This window comes from Lotus japonicus, chromosome 5 (assembly GCF_012489685.1).
Source record: "Lotus japonicus ecotype B-129 chromosome 5, LjGifu_v1.2".
Lineage (NCBI taxonomy): Eukaryota > Viridiplantae > Streptophyta > Magnoliopsida > Fabales > Fabaceae > Lotus > Lotus japonicus.
Window position 1 is genome coordinate 59,844,976 of NC_080045.1, and position 16,221 is coordinate 59,861,196.

A 16,221-nucleotide genomic window follows, 5' to 3' on the forward strand; every position below is an offset into this window, starting at 1 on the left:
GGCGTGATGTGAGCTGCCCCAAGGATGCCGGGGGGCTCGGTTTGAGAAGTGCCCGCTTCAACAACACTACGCTCTTGGGGAAGCTAGTTGATAACCTTCTACATGACCATGGTAAAGCATGGGTGCGTGCGTTAGGGGAGAAGTATTTGCATAATAAGCTAGTCTTGAGCGGCGAGTACAAGCATGGTGATTCTTATATTTGGCAAGGGATTGTTCGAGCAAAGAATGCACTCAAAGATGGCTTTAAACCGCTCCTTTGAGATGGCAAATCATCCCTTTGGTATGATGATTGGCTAGGTACCGGCAAGCTCTGCCACCGTGTTCCCTATGTTCATATCTCTGATACAACTCTCACGGTTGCTGACCTCTGGATTCATGGGGCCTGGAATCTGCATCAGTTGTACACTCCCCTCCCTGATAGCTAAAAAACCGAAATTTGCTCCATACCTGTCCCTGCAAGCCTGGCGGATAGTGACACTATTCAGTGGTGTAATGCTGCGGATGGAAGATTTTCTACGCAAACATCTTATGCGTTTCTCACCGGGGAAGGTACAGCTACGACTCACCCATGGTGGAAGCATATCTGGCGTGCCAAGGTGCCGGAACGAGTTAGATTCTTCTTGTGGCAGATTGCGCGCGAGGCGCTCCCAATAAACTCCAAGCGAAGATACAACCATCTTGCAGCTTCCTCCTCTTGCCCACGGTGTGACGCAGATGTTGAGGATGTGGATCACCTCTTCCGATGTTGTACAGAGTCGCGAGAGTTATGGCGGTTGTTCCGGAATAGTCTCCCGTCACTGGCTAACCACGAACCCTTCCAGGTCTGGTTTCGTAGGCTCCTTGTCTGTAATGAGCATGTTTTGGCAACGGCAGTGTTATGGTGGGATTGGAAGTGGAGGAACAATCGTGTGTTTGGGGATACTCCTTGGAACATCAGCTATGTCTCGCGGCAAGTCATAGGAGATGTCCGCAGCTGGAAACGCTGGCCTGGCGTGAGTGATTTACCGTCCTTCCTGACTGATGCACCTCGGCCTCAAGGTATGGCTCGCGTTACTGTCGATGGAAGCTGGAATCCAGAGACTTCGCGTATGGGCTGTAGCATGTACGTGTTTGATGTTGCGGACCGGTGGTTATTGGGAGCTTCTGAAAGCCATGGTGCGGGTGATGCTTTCCTTGCAGAGCTGTTAGCAGTGGAACTTGGTTTACAGGCTTGTTGGGATATGGGACTGCGACAAGTCATGTGCTGCACAGATTGCTCTATGGTGGTGGAAGTCATGCAGGTTGATGCCAGCGTTGGTCAGTTTTGGGCTCGCGATGTTATTCGCCGTGTTCAAGGTTTGCTCCGTCGAGATTGGCGGGTGGTTATGCAGCTCATTCCTCGTGAGAAGAATTCTGCAGCAGACTCGTTAGCACGACAAGCTTCCCGGGAAGCTTCTCCTAGATGCTACTGGCGACATCCACCTGTTGGTGTTAGTGCTTTACTGATGCAAGATGCTATAGCGTAGTTTTTCCTTTTCTTTCCTTATGTAACCAAAAAAAAAAAAAAATCTCAAAGAGACTTAATGGTATCCTCAATATAGGTCCAATGATAAATTGATATATATAGCATTATATAAAACATAAGTGTAGTGGCTTCTCATATTCAATTAACTGGGCCATTAATTAAGTGAGAGACATTGCATATTTTATTTTTCTTGAGAAAAATAATTTTATAATAAATCAGTTTCTCCCACTTGATGGAGAAAATAATTAAATTAAAAAAAAATGATATAAAAGATATTTTAAGTATTTTAAATAAATATCTAAAACTATTTTCTCTATCACATAAAGATCATGTCAAGCAATGTCATGCCGATAGGGTATGTCCATTACTTACACAACAATAATTCATTCCAGTAAATAATTTTATTTAGTATAAATTTGCACATCGATAGGCAATGCAAATTTTAAGAATAATACTGGATTATATAAAAAATATATTGCCCAATTAATTTAATGTATATAATTTTATGTTGTAGAGAAATTCTAACACCGATAGGGTATTTGAATTGATTGAAACAAGTTTACAACAAATAACACATTATATAAACCACAAATTACACTAATAACAACATAGCGGTAGGGTAAGTTATCATCAATGTAAATACACATAAAATTTCATTTGAACTATTGAAAGAATTTAGATTACATAATTTTCACAAAATTTTGCACAATTGTGCCCACGATGGGTGAGATCACAATCACACAAAATATGACTCTTATAATCCCAAGAGTTTGTACAAGCATAAGATATAAAAATGAACAAGGATTACAGGCTCTAATTATAGAATGACCTAAAAGAATTTAGTTCCAAAAGAAAGGGTATACTAGCAAAAAGATTATACAGTAAAAGGTATTGCCAGCAAATTTAGGAACTTAATTGTCTATAATTTTAGGTTTATAAGCCTGAAGTACTGTAATATAAAATTACTATATATTTTCTTTATAAAAATAAAAGGATAGAAGAGAATCTGAAATTTCCCAACATGATACATAACAAAATTTAACTATAAGAATGTGATAATCAGTTTATGAATTTGTATTTAACTTTCACCTTAATTAGGCAAGAAATAACAAAATATCACAATGGTTAAATAAATAGATTGGAATTTTAAATTTTATACCATAAAATCTTGAAGAGATATATAATTGCACAACTCAGTAAATATATATATATATATATATATATATAAAATAGGAGAGTATATATCTAACAAAATTCTCCACATATTCAATTACATTTGAATTAATAGATAAAGATTTTATTCAAATTTGCACAGTTACACCAAAATTGCAGAATAACAAATTCTGGTATCATTAAAGTGGTACGAAGTAATGTTATCAAAACTTGTGCAAAATCTTTTCCAGATAAATTCCTCAAGAAATATTAAAAGAAAATTATATATATTTGCATTGAATTTGGGAAGGGAGGAGATAAAGATTTGGTCCCTTTTTTTTCAATTGGTTTTGGGCACTACCCACGTCCTGGAGTCTAGGATCAATTAAATTTTTCTTCTTACTAACAGAATATGATGAGTGGATAAAAGAGAGGATTCCAAAGATAATGGCTTTTGTAATCACGTTCCACTTTTAAATACAGGTTGTTACTCATGATGATAACATGACATAATAATATTGTTTTAATATTTTATCATCAAATATTCAAATCCTTCTTCTCACTAAGAAGAAGGGAACATATCTGGGTCACTTTTAATCCGAATAAAACACTATTTTGATCTCTCAATTTAGGCCACGATGGGTAGAGATTTTGAGTATGTAAGACGCAGGGGTGAGGTGAGTAGAATCCCTCAAGAAATTTCCCAGATCATAGAACACATAGATAGGATTTGATCATAGAACACAGAGATAGGATTTGCATTAGGGTTCTATAAAATCCAAGACGCAAAACACTCAATTCTTACAAATTAAGCAACGAAAGCACAAAAATTTTAAGCATGTTGTTCTCATACCACAGAGGATCGAAACCCCTCAATTAATTTCGTAACAGAAAAAAGAACGTATTTAGAGGAAAGAACAGCCATAATATGTATCTAATTAGCTCTGATACCAATTGTTGAGAATTTATAAGAGTAGCTTAGATAGGATATAGATACAATATCATAGCATGTTCATTAATATATACATATTATAATTGAATCATAGCATTTGCGTACCTGGTGCAAGAAAGGAAGAAGAATCCATGTTCTTAAAGACTTGAATCAATCCTAATAGGTGTGAGAAAAACTGCTCTCTATCCTAATAGGTGTGAGAAAAACTGCTCTCTATTCTGATAAGTCTGTATAATAGGTTAGGTTAATTGTCTAATGGGGAGACAAGTTTATAACCTATCAGTTGAGAGCAAGGGCTTCTCACTGGGCTTAAATAAATAACCCAACCCATCACGGGTTATTCATCAGAAGAGCCCAATAATAATATCCATCAAGTGGTTTAGCGTTAGAATTAATATTAATTTCCAATAATTGATATATTAATAATTCAAGAATTACACATTCTAATTAAATGAATAATGCTAATTCATAAAATATCCAACATGATTCTGTTTTTGGAAAAATATTGTTCAATATTGTTGAACCATTTGAGCACCACCCAAATTTTGTGTATGTTTTAGGATGTAAAATTTGTCGTGGCGGTGTCAAACCGGCACAATCACATTTGTTTCAATTGAATCTTAATCCACATTTATAAAGAGATTGTCGTGAGGTTAGCTTCTTCATCCAAGATTGATACTTTTTAGAAAGAGATCGTTGAACATGATACACTACAAACATCTAAGCGACACTATGCTTTTGTGAAGTTTTACGCCACAGATGCTATAGTGAGAAGTTTAAAAAATTTATATAATGCGATTGTGTCGGTTTGAAACTCTCACAAATTGTGTTTTTTTGAGGTGAAATTTATGGTGCCACAATCACATTTTATACTCTCATTTTATTTCTCATTTGTAACAGTAAAAACCGCCATAAAAGCTGGTGTCAGTTGTGTGTCTATTTTTACCGAGTTTCTTTAGCGCGGTTATTTTTTTAGATAAACGTGTATTTCCATAATATTTTATATTCTTGTGGGGCTACCTTCTCCTTTGAAATTTTTTCCATATGCTTAAATTGAGGCTTTGTTTTGGAGGATTAAATATGTATTACTTTAATCGTTCAGCCATTTGTTGCATAGATCAATTCTTGAACAAATAAATTGATTATTTTTTGTCAAAACAGTAATTTTGTTTATTAACCGAATAAATTATTATTAAGGAGTATTATGTTATGGATTACTGATCACTAATCAGGATCTGGCCCATTATGGCTGAACCTGCTGGACCCAATAGGCCGGCCCAGTGAGACCCATATTCTCATCCAAATTCAAGTTAACTTATAGCAAGTTAACTTATCCAAATTTCCTTTAGTATGGCATTCTTATTATTTATCAGAGAAATCGAAAGACTTTGATACTGTGCCAGGAACAAAATATATATGTCATGCAGTATCTGATACGAACAAGTTGTAGATGATATAAAAATGCTACCATACCACAATTGTATCATACCTGAATGATGTGGACCAATAGAAGTTGCTTTGACTTGTTTATTTTTCTTTTTAAAAAATAACGAAAAACAAAAAAAATAGTTTGTATTAATTATGTTATAGTCCTAACATTTTTATAATTTCGTTAAGTGGTAACCCAATTTCATGAAACTTTGCGTTTTAGGGTTTTCACATTAAGGAAAAGAGATTAAGCTTCACCTTAACCCAGAAATTCATCCTTCATCTTCATCTTCTTCATCAACGTCTCTCTTACCAAAGTCAAAACCCCATTTAACCTTCCATAATCCAGATCTGGAAAAAAGAAAGACAGAAAACATGAACACCAAAACCCAGCCACAACACAGATCTGAAAAGAGAAAAAGATGAATGAATCACCAAATAAGATTCAGAGCTTTCTATGCACACCCAGTTCGATTTCTTGATCCTTTCACAAACTCCACTTCTTCTTTCTCATGCCGCTTCACCTTCTCAATCATCTCGTCATCTTGTTGCCCTTCCAGCGATGGTATTGCTTTCGTCATAGCCGCAAACACCTATTTCCCAAGCCTCTCTCATGGGTACATGGGTCTTCCTGGACCGGTTCTGAACCAGAAAGATTCATACTTTGCGGACCCTGATGTGGTTTTCACGAATTGGGGGCAGATCCGGGAGGGACACTACATATATCAGAGAAAAGGTTGAAGCTTGGTGATAGATTTATGGGTTTCTCGTTGGATGGTGGTGTTGAGGTTGGGGAGGATTGGGTTTCTCTCTCCCACCGCAACCCTAACCTCAGATCTGCAATGAAGCCCACTTCTTCTTCAATCCCAGATCTGCAATGAAATTCAATTTTTTCACCCAATCAGAACTAAGAAGAAAAGAGGCTGTGAAAGGGAAATGTTGGATGAAAGAAGAACATGTAGAACAAAGTTTTTGCTTATGAAACCCAGATCTGTTATGTTTTTGCTTTGGAAGAACAAAATTTCATTTTGCAAAATTAACGATTCATGCCCATATTTTACTAATGTCAGTGTGCCACAGTTTCTATAGTTCAGGTTCTTAGTAATAATGTAATGGGGAATTCTTCTCCCAGACTTTATTTAATCTGTTTCCTGGGCATTAACCGCACAATTATCAAAAAAAAAAGAAAATGAAGATAACTTAGGGTGAAGACGTAGAGATTGTTTGAGAAGAGTGTTTGGAGATTAGGGGCTTTCTCAATTGATACATTAATTAAGGACTACTAAGTAAATAATGAAATTAAATATAACTTTTATTTAACAGAAAAAGTAAAGAGAGAAAGTGCTTTTTTAATTATACTCTGGATTTATTTGATTGGTACACATCATTTCATGTATCATACCCAAATTAAGTGTTGTGGTATGGTAATAAACACCTATATATATACATTCTAAATACATAGGAGAAGTAGTCACTTTTCATAGATTTAATGTTGACAAATTAAATGAAATTATATTCTTGGGTACAATACATTATACATGTATATACTATGATATTGAAATGAAATCGTACTGCAAATGATTGATGGCATTATTAATTGGAATATCTGAGCAGAATGAGTCTTCTCCTGGCTTTAGTTTCTTTCGAATCTGGTTCTAAGGTGTGGGCACTGCCCATTATAATGTTTAATTTGCTTACCTTCTGTATGAAGTCTTGAATTAATGCTGAATTTCTTAGGAGGTAAGTCTGGTATTTTTCACGTATATACGTTCCTGCATCACTTATCTGCTTAGGTCACCCACAGTCGGTCCCACACCCACTAAACCCTTTGGAAGGTACGTGGGCTGTAGGACAACTTTGTGGCTGTTGGGAATATGCATGTATAGTGTCACTTTGACTCTAAGTGTGTGTTTGGAAAACTTCTGCAGATCCACGTTTGGCCCTGATCCACGTTTGCAGAAGCAAGAGATAGTTGCTTTTGGATTTCTAGATCCACATTTGGCCTCTCCAGATTTGAAACCAAACACACACTAAATTATAATAAGTTTAAGCATGTTTGCATTAACTTCTTATTTTCACAATTAATTCAGAAGTTACTCGCATAAGTTTTCTTAATAAATTAGTTCTGATTTTATAATCAATGAGAGAAAAGTTTTCAAATATGCACTTATACATGATTATAACATTGGAGTTTAAAAGTAGAAAATAAAAGAAGAATTCAAGTATGAGTTTGAAGTTTCAAAAAAAAGTATGAGTTTGAGACTCACATTGATTAAAATTTGATGAGGTGAAAATAATATAAGAAACGTGACTCATAAACCCAATATTTTAAGATTTTAGATAAAAATATGATGTCTAAATCCCTTAATTTTTTTCAATATTAATCATTGGTGCACGTTCTCATGCTTTGCACTCCTAGGATCTCTCCAACAAATTAACAATCTCACTTTTAAACATCCCAAGAGTGGTGACACTAACACCCTACAAACACTCGGTTATTAATTTTATTTCTCTTTTTTATCGCATTATATCGTATATCACATGTATCACTTCTTTATCATCTCTTCATTTTTTTTTTTATTTTCAAATATGATTGTACCCAAAATGGGTATCTAAGGACCAATAAAACATGCCTAAAAAAGGGTGAGGTGCCAAACCTGAAACATTTGGTAAATAGGTCATAACTTTGGAGTTGGTGGTAGGGTATATGGGACACTTGATGATTTGTTATGATTTTGAGGGAGATTTTCTGTCATTCCATAATGTAGGAGAATATAAGTATATAACGTGTCCATTCTGTTGTGGGAGAAACAGTTGATCGTGTTACAAATTGCTTCGTTGGTGTATTTCTGGATAAGTCAATTGGACAGGTTGGGTACCTAAAGCATTATATATTTCAAGAATCATTATATATGGACAACAAGCAATATTTCATCTCCCTGATATGAAGAAGTGACTCCTGGAATATCATTTGTGGTAAGTAAGATAGACATGTTCAATTCTATTGTTAGAGAATGATATATATAAACTTCAAATCTTCAAGCATCGCAAAAATATTGACTTGAAGATTTTGAAATCAAGATATCGAATACAATATGATTAAATTTCCAACATGCAGTATTGAACTATTTGAATATCAATTTTGAAAATTAAAAAAACTATATGTCATATTGGTTTCCTGCCAAACAAATGGTCTAAATTATTACAATGGAAAGCTTTGGAAGATTGAGGACTAAAAGGAGGGAAAACGAGAGTTTTTATTTTTATATATATTTTCTTTTAATTTTTTGGTTTACCTGAATGGATGTGGTGTTTACTCCAATATCTGTCATGCTACTTAAATTATTTTTACTTGTATAATTATTTACATAAAAAGCTAAATTTTCCTCATCTTCAAAAAGCTTCTCTATATTCTCATGTGTTTGTTTGTAGCACGAGGAGCGCTAACACCACACTCTTTTTCTAACAACACACTCTTTTCTAGCATTTTTCTTGTAGCACATTTATAGATAAAAGGGAAGGTAAAAAAACATTATATGACCATGTAAATCTGTACATATGCATATCTAAGAAAATTGTGACCCCTTATCCCTATCCCATAATCATCTACAACAATCTCAAAAAGACTATGGCTTACATCATAACACTTCTAACAGCTCACAAGGAACAAAGGGGATCACACAACTTGAAGAAGGGAAACAGATTCATTGAATCATAGCATTCCCCAATTGTCTTCAAGATCAAGAACTTCCAATGGTATCCACCCTATCAATGACATCCAAGGCCTTCATTCGGTCAATATCAAAGTCAATGACAGGAACAGAAGGCAGCACCCTCCTTGTAGAGAACATGTCATTTTTGCTTTCACTGATTGGGGAATGACTACTACTCTTGCTAAGCCTATGGTGTTTGCTCAACCTAGTCTTGGCAGTGCTGAATTCCTGGCTCTTACTGATGCCTGGTGTTAGTTTCCTCTTGCTGACATCGCGAAGCATTTGCTGATCTTCAAATGTTAACATGGGAGAAGTAGAGCAACCTTTGTGTGTGAATAACTGCCCTGTCTTCTGAGTGGGAGAACGGATTGGCGATTTGGCTGGTGACCTTATTCCTCCATTACCAACTCTCACTTGGCTGACTAGGTGATGGAGCCAGACAACAAGTTCAAGTATGTAAGCTTCAGTTTTTTCATTGTCAGCGTGGTGGAGCGTTTCAATTCTCAACAAGTCGGTTTGGCCAGCGGGTTTACGGTTGACGTCAGACCTATACATACAAGCTTGAGTTAGGGAATAAAAAAAAACATGGAGGAAATAAAGATAAAAATTTGACCTTACCCTGTATTTGCCCATTCTCCAACCCATCCAAAGCCATGATGAGCTCTGAATTAATACAATTGACAAAAAGAGAAATAAATAAGAGAACAGAACATAGAGAGGTTAAAGGTGATTTAATAATAGGAGAGAACACATGAAAGCCAATAATACTCATAAATGTTAAATGGCCCATACAGATAAACCTGAATTTTTCTATATGAATACAATGATGAGTATTGCTGATTGTTGACTATAATTGATATGAACCACCTATGCTAAAAGCTTTAGCTATTGAGGGAAGACATGAATGGTTTATATTATGTTTCTAACACACCTCTTCACGCAAGAGCTCACTGGGCTTGAAGCGTGGACAATACACAGACTCACTTATCTTGTGCTGAATTTTTTTTTATTAGAATAATGAGGGGAATAAGGATTGAACTCTAGAGCATTTGTCATAGTGGCTCTGATAGCATATCATGAACCAACTATCCCCAAAAGTTAAGCTACTGGGTGATACATTATACTTTTAACAATAACGATAAGCAAACACATGAATGTGCTGCATACCATAACACAATACTAGGATATTTAGGAATTTCTGAGTGAGGGCTAGCATACATACTTCGTTGTGTTGGTGGCAATAGGAACAAGCCACTGCAATGTTTTCTCCATTTCAGCTTTGATCTGTTGGACAGTAAGCTGCAAGAATATGTCCTTCATTTAGGATTTGGATTTAATTTTTTTGTTACTATCAATATAGGCAATGCAGCAAAAGCTCAGTAAAACTGCTTTGACAGCAAGGAAGTTCAACAAAATCATTAGAAGATGGAATCAGGCAAGTCATTAACAAGCATTTAATGAATTTGAAATAAAAAAATGCTGTGACATATTGGTTCTAATTGATATGCAGACAAGCACATTTGTTTTGCTTTTCAAAAAAAAAAAGCACATTTGTTTTGAAGCACTCATAGCATGAACATGTGAACAAAAATTAAACTTCAAAAAAGAAAAAATGGGTATAATCAAAATTCTGCCAGATTATTATGCAGAAGATATAAGAGAATGTCATAAAGAAAACTAAATACTCCTGATTGTTTAAAAACTTGAGTCAAATACTCCTGATAGCTATTCTTTCTAAATGAGAGGGACAAAGGTTAATTAATAACTACACTAAAATTTACAGCATGCATACCCAGCTAATAAAATGTATGATGGAAATGGGATATGCACCTCTTCTTTGACCTGAAATGACTGTAACCTCGTACGCAATGCTGATTTTACATTAGGTGGCAGCCCTTGATATAAAGTATCCCTCGTATTAGGAGGCACAGAACTTGATCGAGACACCTGATTAAGTTAAAATGTCAACACACGGCTACGTTCACAACCATTTTGCTATTGTTTTTCATATGCAACAACAGTGCAGTTTGTAAACATTTGTAGCTCTAACAGTCGTTAAAAGCATTATTCTATGCAGAAAAACTAGAACCAACAATATGACCGCCTCCCCAACATAAGCATTATTATGAACTAATGAAGCTGGGTTTGAGGTGAGAAAGGGCTTTCTAGCAACACACTATGAAGCTTGTTTGGGTAGATGCTTCTGCTACCCAACTTTTTCACAAAAATTGGGCAGAGAAGGAATAAGAGACGCTAATGCAAGACGACATTATTTAACAGATACAAAATGGATGTTTTGAACTTCCAAGACAGCAACAATTATAATAGATTATGTAATTAAAGTAAAATCTTTAACTGACCAGAGTATCAATTTGAGTGATAATGTTTGCATAATGCAAAGCAAGACCAGCAGATCCCAACTTCTTATGGTTTCCTTGAGAATCTTTCACTTGCTTATCAGGGTCTGCAAGGTTGAACAAGAAAACAAGTATAAAAGAGATTTCTGTTTAATCTGGCATCTCAACAACTGTAAAGGATGGTCTACATGTTGTAAGAAAAAAGAAGTAAACTTAAATCAAATGGGACTAAATTATGAAAAGGTCAGCACAAGGTTTAGATCAGAAAACTTACTTGGAAAAAACAAGTAAAGGATAATTTAAAAAATAAGATGGAATTCTAATTTCATCAAATTTATGCACTTCTTCAGATAAGAATTAAAAGGACGAGAACTTTGCAACTATAACTATGCCAATGAATGAGCCATGTTGCTGAATACCATATGAAGAATTTTATGTCACATTACAGAAAAGAGTTCCTTTCATCAATACACCGTACACTCTTTCTATAAACAGATTCCAACATGCTTGACATTATATTACATGCAGGGAGATAACTATACCCACCCCCCGCCCCTCATTATCCAAACACTCAAGGAATAAAAAAATAAAACATACAGGCCTGCAGCTAATCATAAACAATAATCCTTGCAATTCTTTAAAGCATACCAGCACTACCAAATGCTTCATGTATCTCCAAATACAGAAAATTGACAACGTCTACGAACTTTTCCATCACCTACAAATAAAACAATCATATTTTATATTTATATATAAGAGAAGTGCTTAAGAAAAAGAGGCCGAAAGTATTGAAGAGAAATGTTATCCAAGGGAAAAAATACAGGTCAACTGAAACAACAAAATTAGAACAGAACATAATTCAATGAAAACAGGAATAACATACATTTTTCAGATGCCATATCAAATCTAATCATAAATTCCTATTTCAAAACTCAAACTTCTATTGTGATAAACACTCACCAATGAATACTTGCAAAATCAATATGAATAGTACTGACTTCTTACCTCTTCCAAAATTTTGGACCACAGTGATTTTTTCTTCAAATTTCTTACATGCTTCTTTTGACTCTTCAGTTCTGATCTTAAAATTGCAAGGCTGTCTCCTAAAAATAAGAACAGTTATTGTGGTAAGAAAGACTAGCATGGTTATTCAGAATAACATTCTTTTTCTTTATTTGTCCTCTAAAGGATTAACTTGTTGCTTGAGTCTTTCCTCGAATCACCTTTTCTTTGTCATTATATAAAGACAGAGTTTGCAATAACTGCAAACTTCACTAATCAATGCATATTTTTGGTGTAAAACAACCATAAATAAATACTGATTGTAAACAGAATTACTATCTTCATATACACAATACAAGAACACAGGATTTAATACACTTGTGTATAAGTAAATCCAAGTCAACATTTACCTCTTTGTGTGGCATTTGAATTGTCCTCTTCTTGAAGCTTGCGCCGATAATCTTGATCAAACCTGTCTAAGGCATGCAATTCATGATATAATTCCTGCATGCCAAGAGAAATGTTAAACTAATTTAGTACAAGAAGATAGTGTAGTTATAGAAATAAGGATCCACTTTCTGTAGTGTAGTTACTCAAATACACACGTCAATCAAGAAGATAATTCAGATCTAGATAATTATAAGTTCAGCATATAAATCTCAGCAAGAAGAAAGGCACGTGCAGTGTTCCTTATAACAGGCATCTTACCGCTGTATATTGAACATAGGTCATTAGTTGTTGCATCACAACCTCTGCTTCCTCTTTCAATTGCTTTTGTGGTGTCAGCTCTGAGCCTAATCTAAAAATTAACAACGACAAAGCAAATCATACTTAACACAATGTTAGATGTTACAAGAAAAAATACAAGGTAAGCTTAATAAATTCAACTAAGATTACTTCTCAAAATAGCGATCCAGGTTGTGCCACTGAGGATCTTTACAACGATTTCCAAATCGTACAACTTCACCAGAAAATATTTTCAATTCTTCTCTGTCAAAACAGTACAAGATAGTGAAGTTTAAGTACAGACAGTAGCTGAAGAAATTAAGCTCCAAATCAAAAGGTAGAAAGCTACTAAGTTGATCCTGAAAACATTCATGATTAATCTACCTCTTGTCTGCTGCAGCAATACGTAGGAGTTCATTCATATCTCTGGATATCAAATTTTGCACTCCTTCAGATGGTAGAACCACCTCTTTTAAATGTTTAATGTTCTCTTGTGAAAGAGATTGCATCAGATTGGCACCCTTAACAATTGTGTTTGCAACTTCGAAGGCCAAAATTGAAATTTTATTTCCTTTTGTTGCCACGCCTGATGTAAAGCCACTACTGAGATTCAAATTTGTCATACTACTTCCTAATGTGTCCAAAACTTCTACTGCCTTGCCAAGTCCAGCTGTACCAGCTCTGCCCAAAAGTGAACTCACTTCTGATACCTGTAGTACACCAAAAGATAAGACTAAAAAGGCAATCTTTTTTCTTGTTACATAGGAGGACTTACAGACCAGAAAACAGGGAAGGGGAGAGATCTAATCATCTAACCCATGACATCAAGCAGAGGTTGATCTTAGACAAATGTTTGGAACCATGTGAGGCATTAGCTCATTAGAGTAAAGGGAATTTAATAAATATAATTAAAAACACAACGTACACAAATACTTTTCTGACCCATAAAGATCTTTTGGCACAAACTCTACCTTTTTTTCTACTAAATGGTTGTCTCTACATGGTAAACAGAGACCACAAACTATCTAGAGAGCTTCCATAACCAATCATTATAATCAGGTTCTATTTAACTACCTTATGACCCTGAAGTTCTGCCCTGGCCCGATTCTTTCAAGATCTTGTTGGTCAAGCCCTGATCAAACCACATCAAGGGACCTATTGCTTAGTGTGCTTTCACACCAGGGTTATCAAGTCATGTCTAGGGGGTTGGGGCAGTTAGCACTTGATGAGAATAATACAAGCAACACATTGTCGAATCTTAGGACCTACACAGCTCATCGTTGTCATATTTGTTAAGAGAAGCCCATTTAGTCATAGGAATATTTTTTTAGGTGTCTAGCCCCTTCACTATGGAGCATTTTCTCTTGGTTCAGTTGGAAAGTTTTGGCAGAATAAAGAGCGTTCAAAATCAACATGTTGTCACAGTGTGCAGATTTTTCAGTTCTCTAGTGTGTTTAGTTGAAGTCTGTTGCGATTGCGAGATATAAGATAAATTTAAGAGCCTGCAACTAAAGACGTAAGCTTTTGGGAGAGTTTGTTCTAGATATTGTATTGGAGCCTCTATGACCACACAGCCACTAATCAGGAGTTTGGTCCTTGATGACCCCATTATTTTATGTTCTAAATAAAGTTAAAATTGTGTGTTAAAGATGTAAAAGCAATTCCCAGGCTTCCACCTAATATGCTTTCAAAGACTTGAACTTAACAAAACGGACTGAATTTGCTTTGAAATTTTGTTTATGGTTTCACTTAGGTGTTCTACTCATGGCTTTTCCAGGAGAGTTTCCTTTTCTGATATGCAGACAGTTTTCTTGAATTGTAGATTTTACCTTTAATATGTTTTTCTTTATTTGAGTGATATCTTATCCTCCCCCAGGTTGTACTTTACCTCTTTTCTATGATTCTTTCTATCTAATAAAAATACTCTTTCCATTAACAAAAAATAATTGGTTTTGATTAATATTTACACAAAAAACAGATTTTAAGCCAGAACAAGCTAATCCAAACACAAAAGAAATAGAAAGATCAAACATGAGAATGGCAACTTACCTTGACAGCAGCTTGCCTTGACCTAGTTGATCTAGATTTATGTGATAACGCCCTGGACAAGCTAGGAATGCCATCATTGATATCATCACCACTAGTCCCATATGAAACCTTATCCAATGCAGAGAATGAAAACGATTCTCGTTGATGCTTATCCGATTCATCGTCAATAGGACGCAGATTCGAGTTGCTATTTATATGTCCAGTCTGATAAGTCGTTCCAGGCTCATTATTAGCATGGCCATTAGCATTCCTCGAGCTTCCATCAAGTGCATTATCTACAGCTACACCATCCACAGTGGCTTTCCACGACCTCGAGCAAATACCACCCATACTATATTCAATTGCTTGTAGTAAGTCTATAGTTTTCAATTTTCACTCTATGTACACAATGTCCATACAATACACCATGCAACTTGAAGTAAACCTCACTTCATTCTGCTGAGGTGTTCATATAACAAAGAAACAGCAACTCAAGACCTAGCCTTCAATTCACAGGAATGTTATGGTCAATGCACAAATTTTGATTATACCAATTCTGATCACCTTTACAGCTCCAGTCCATCAACTCTGCTCAGGTCACCAAATCTGAATTAAAAATTAATTAATTAAATCCACCAATTCTCTAAAATAAAAAATAAAAAATTTACAACTCCCAGAATGTCACAAACAAAAAACAAAATGAGGAAACAGCACCAGCACATTCAGGGGGAAATAAGAGATACCCAATAACAAATTTGACAAAAAGATTTATTTTTTATATCAAACTCTTTATGAATCGAAGTTAGCATAATAGGGTTGTGGATCAAAAGACATAGTTGATGGAGGTAGAGAGGTACCAGTAGCAGAGATCTTGAGAAGTTGAATGCGTTTGGAAGAGAATGGCTTCAGTGGATCGGTGAAGAATTGCAGCTAAGAGAAGCAAAGAGTGAGTGTTGTCAGAAGCAGAATCTTCTTCTCTTCTCTTCTCTTCTCTTCTCTTGTGTTCTCTCTCTTGTTGTTGTTGTTGTTGTTTTGGTCAAAACAGAGACTTGAACAACACTAACCCAATACTCCAACTCCAAGTTTTGACCGTCGCGGTCGTGGTGAAAACGTTTTGCCCACACTAGAATGCTAGTAATCAAGTTATGGCTTTATCTTCTTTCACACTACCATCCTTTGAAATGACAAGAATCACCTTTGTTATGAAAACAATTTTGTAGTACTAGGATACTAGGATAAGGTCAAAGTTTTTCTTTTTTAATATTGTGTTCTTGAAATGATAAGATTGTCCAATTTCATAATCATATGCTATGTTAAAATCTTTGAGTAAACATACTAACCACATTAGTTAAGAGTGTA

The 16,221-nt window shown here is 35.3% G+C and overlaps 2 protein-coding genes and 1 long non-coding RNA gene across 5 annotated transcripts; 1 reads left to right on the plus strand and 2 right to left on the minus strand.

The window, feature by feature from the left end:
- The first annotated feature begins 1,040 nt into the window (after positions 1-1,040).
- Positions 1,041-1,505, plus strand: LOC130719900 (uncharacterized). Its single transcript, XM_057570494.1, has one exon. The coding sequence runs from the start codon at positions 1,041-1,043 to the stop codon at positions 1,503-1,505; it is 465 nt and encodes a 154-aa protein (XP_057426477.1).
- Positions 1,506-5,163: 3,658 nt separating this feature from the next.
- LOC130718461 (uncharacterized) lies at positions 5,164-6,307 on the minus strand. The gene is made up of 2 exons (XR_009012638.1): positions 5,472-6,307; positions 5,164-5,387 (listed from the first exon to the last, which is right to left on the minus strand). It is a non-coding gene; the product is annotated as an uncharacterized LOC130718461 (long non-coding RNA).
- Positions 6,308-8,546: 2,239 nt separating this feature from the next.
- Positions 8,547-15,984, minus strand: LOC130717855 (protein PSK SIMULATOR 1). 3 transcript variants are annotated; one of them, XM_057568232.1, is made up of 13 exons: positions 15,720-15,973; positions 14,884-15,450; positions 13,219-13,544; positions 13,006-13,098; positions 12,817-12,907; positions 12,519-12,612; positions 12,112-12,209; positions 11,755-11,824; positions 11,110-11,213; positions 10,580-10,696; positions 9,972-10,048; positions 9,368-9,412; positions 8,547-9,296 (listed from the first exon to the last, which is right to left on the minus strand). In XM_057568232.1, exons 2-13 carry the CDS (start codon positions 15,211-15,213, stop codon positions 8,777-8,779), a joined length of 1,965 nt encoding a protein of 654 aa, XP_057424215.1. In that variant the 5' UTR covers positions 15,214-15,450; positions 15,720-15,973; the 3' UTR covers positions 8,547-8,776. The 3 variants fall into 3 exon arrangements, with proteins under 3 accessions (XP_057424215.1, XP_057424214.1, XP_057424216.1); XM_057568231.1 differs by having other exon boundaries at positions 14,884-15,468; XM_057568233.1 differs by having other exon boundaries at positions 9,107-9,296; positions 10,542-10,696; positions 14,884-15,468; positions 15,720-15,984.
- Between the last annotated feature and the right edge of the window lie 237 nt (positions 15,985-16,221).

Bases quoted from the DNA above. Each gene is read 5' to 3' on its own strand.
- LOC130717855 (XM_057568232.1), bottom strand. From the start codon at position 15,213: ATGGGTGGTATTTGCTCGAGGTCGTGGAAAGCCACTGTGGATGGTGTA. The intron at 10,049-10,579 runs GTGCATATCCCA...ATATTCTTGCAG, and splicing joins CATTTCAGGTCAAAGAAGAG to CTTACTGTCCAACAGATCAA. The intron at 9,413-9,971 runs GTATGTATGCTA...GTATTAATTCAG, and splicing joins ATTGCCACCAACACAACGAA to AGCTCATCATGGCTTTGGAT.
- LOC130719900 (XM_057570494.1), top strand. From the start codon at position 1,041: ATGGCTCGCGTTACTGTCGATGGAAGCTGGAATCCAGAGACTTCGCGT.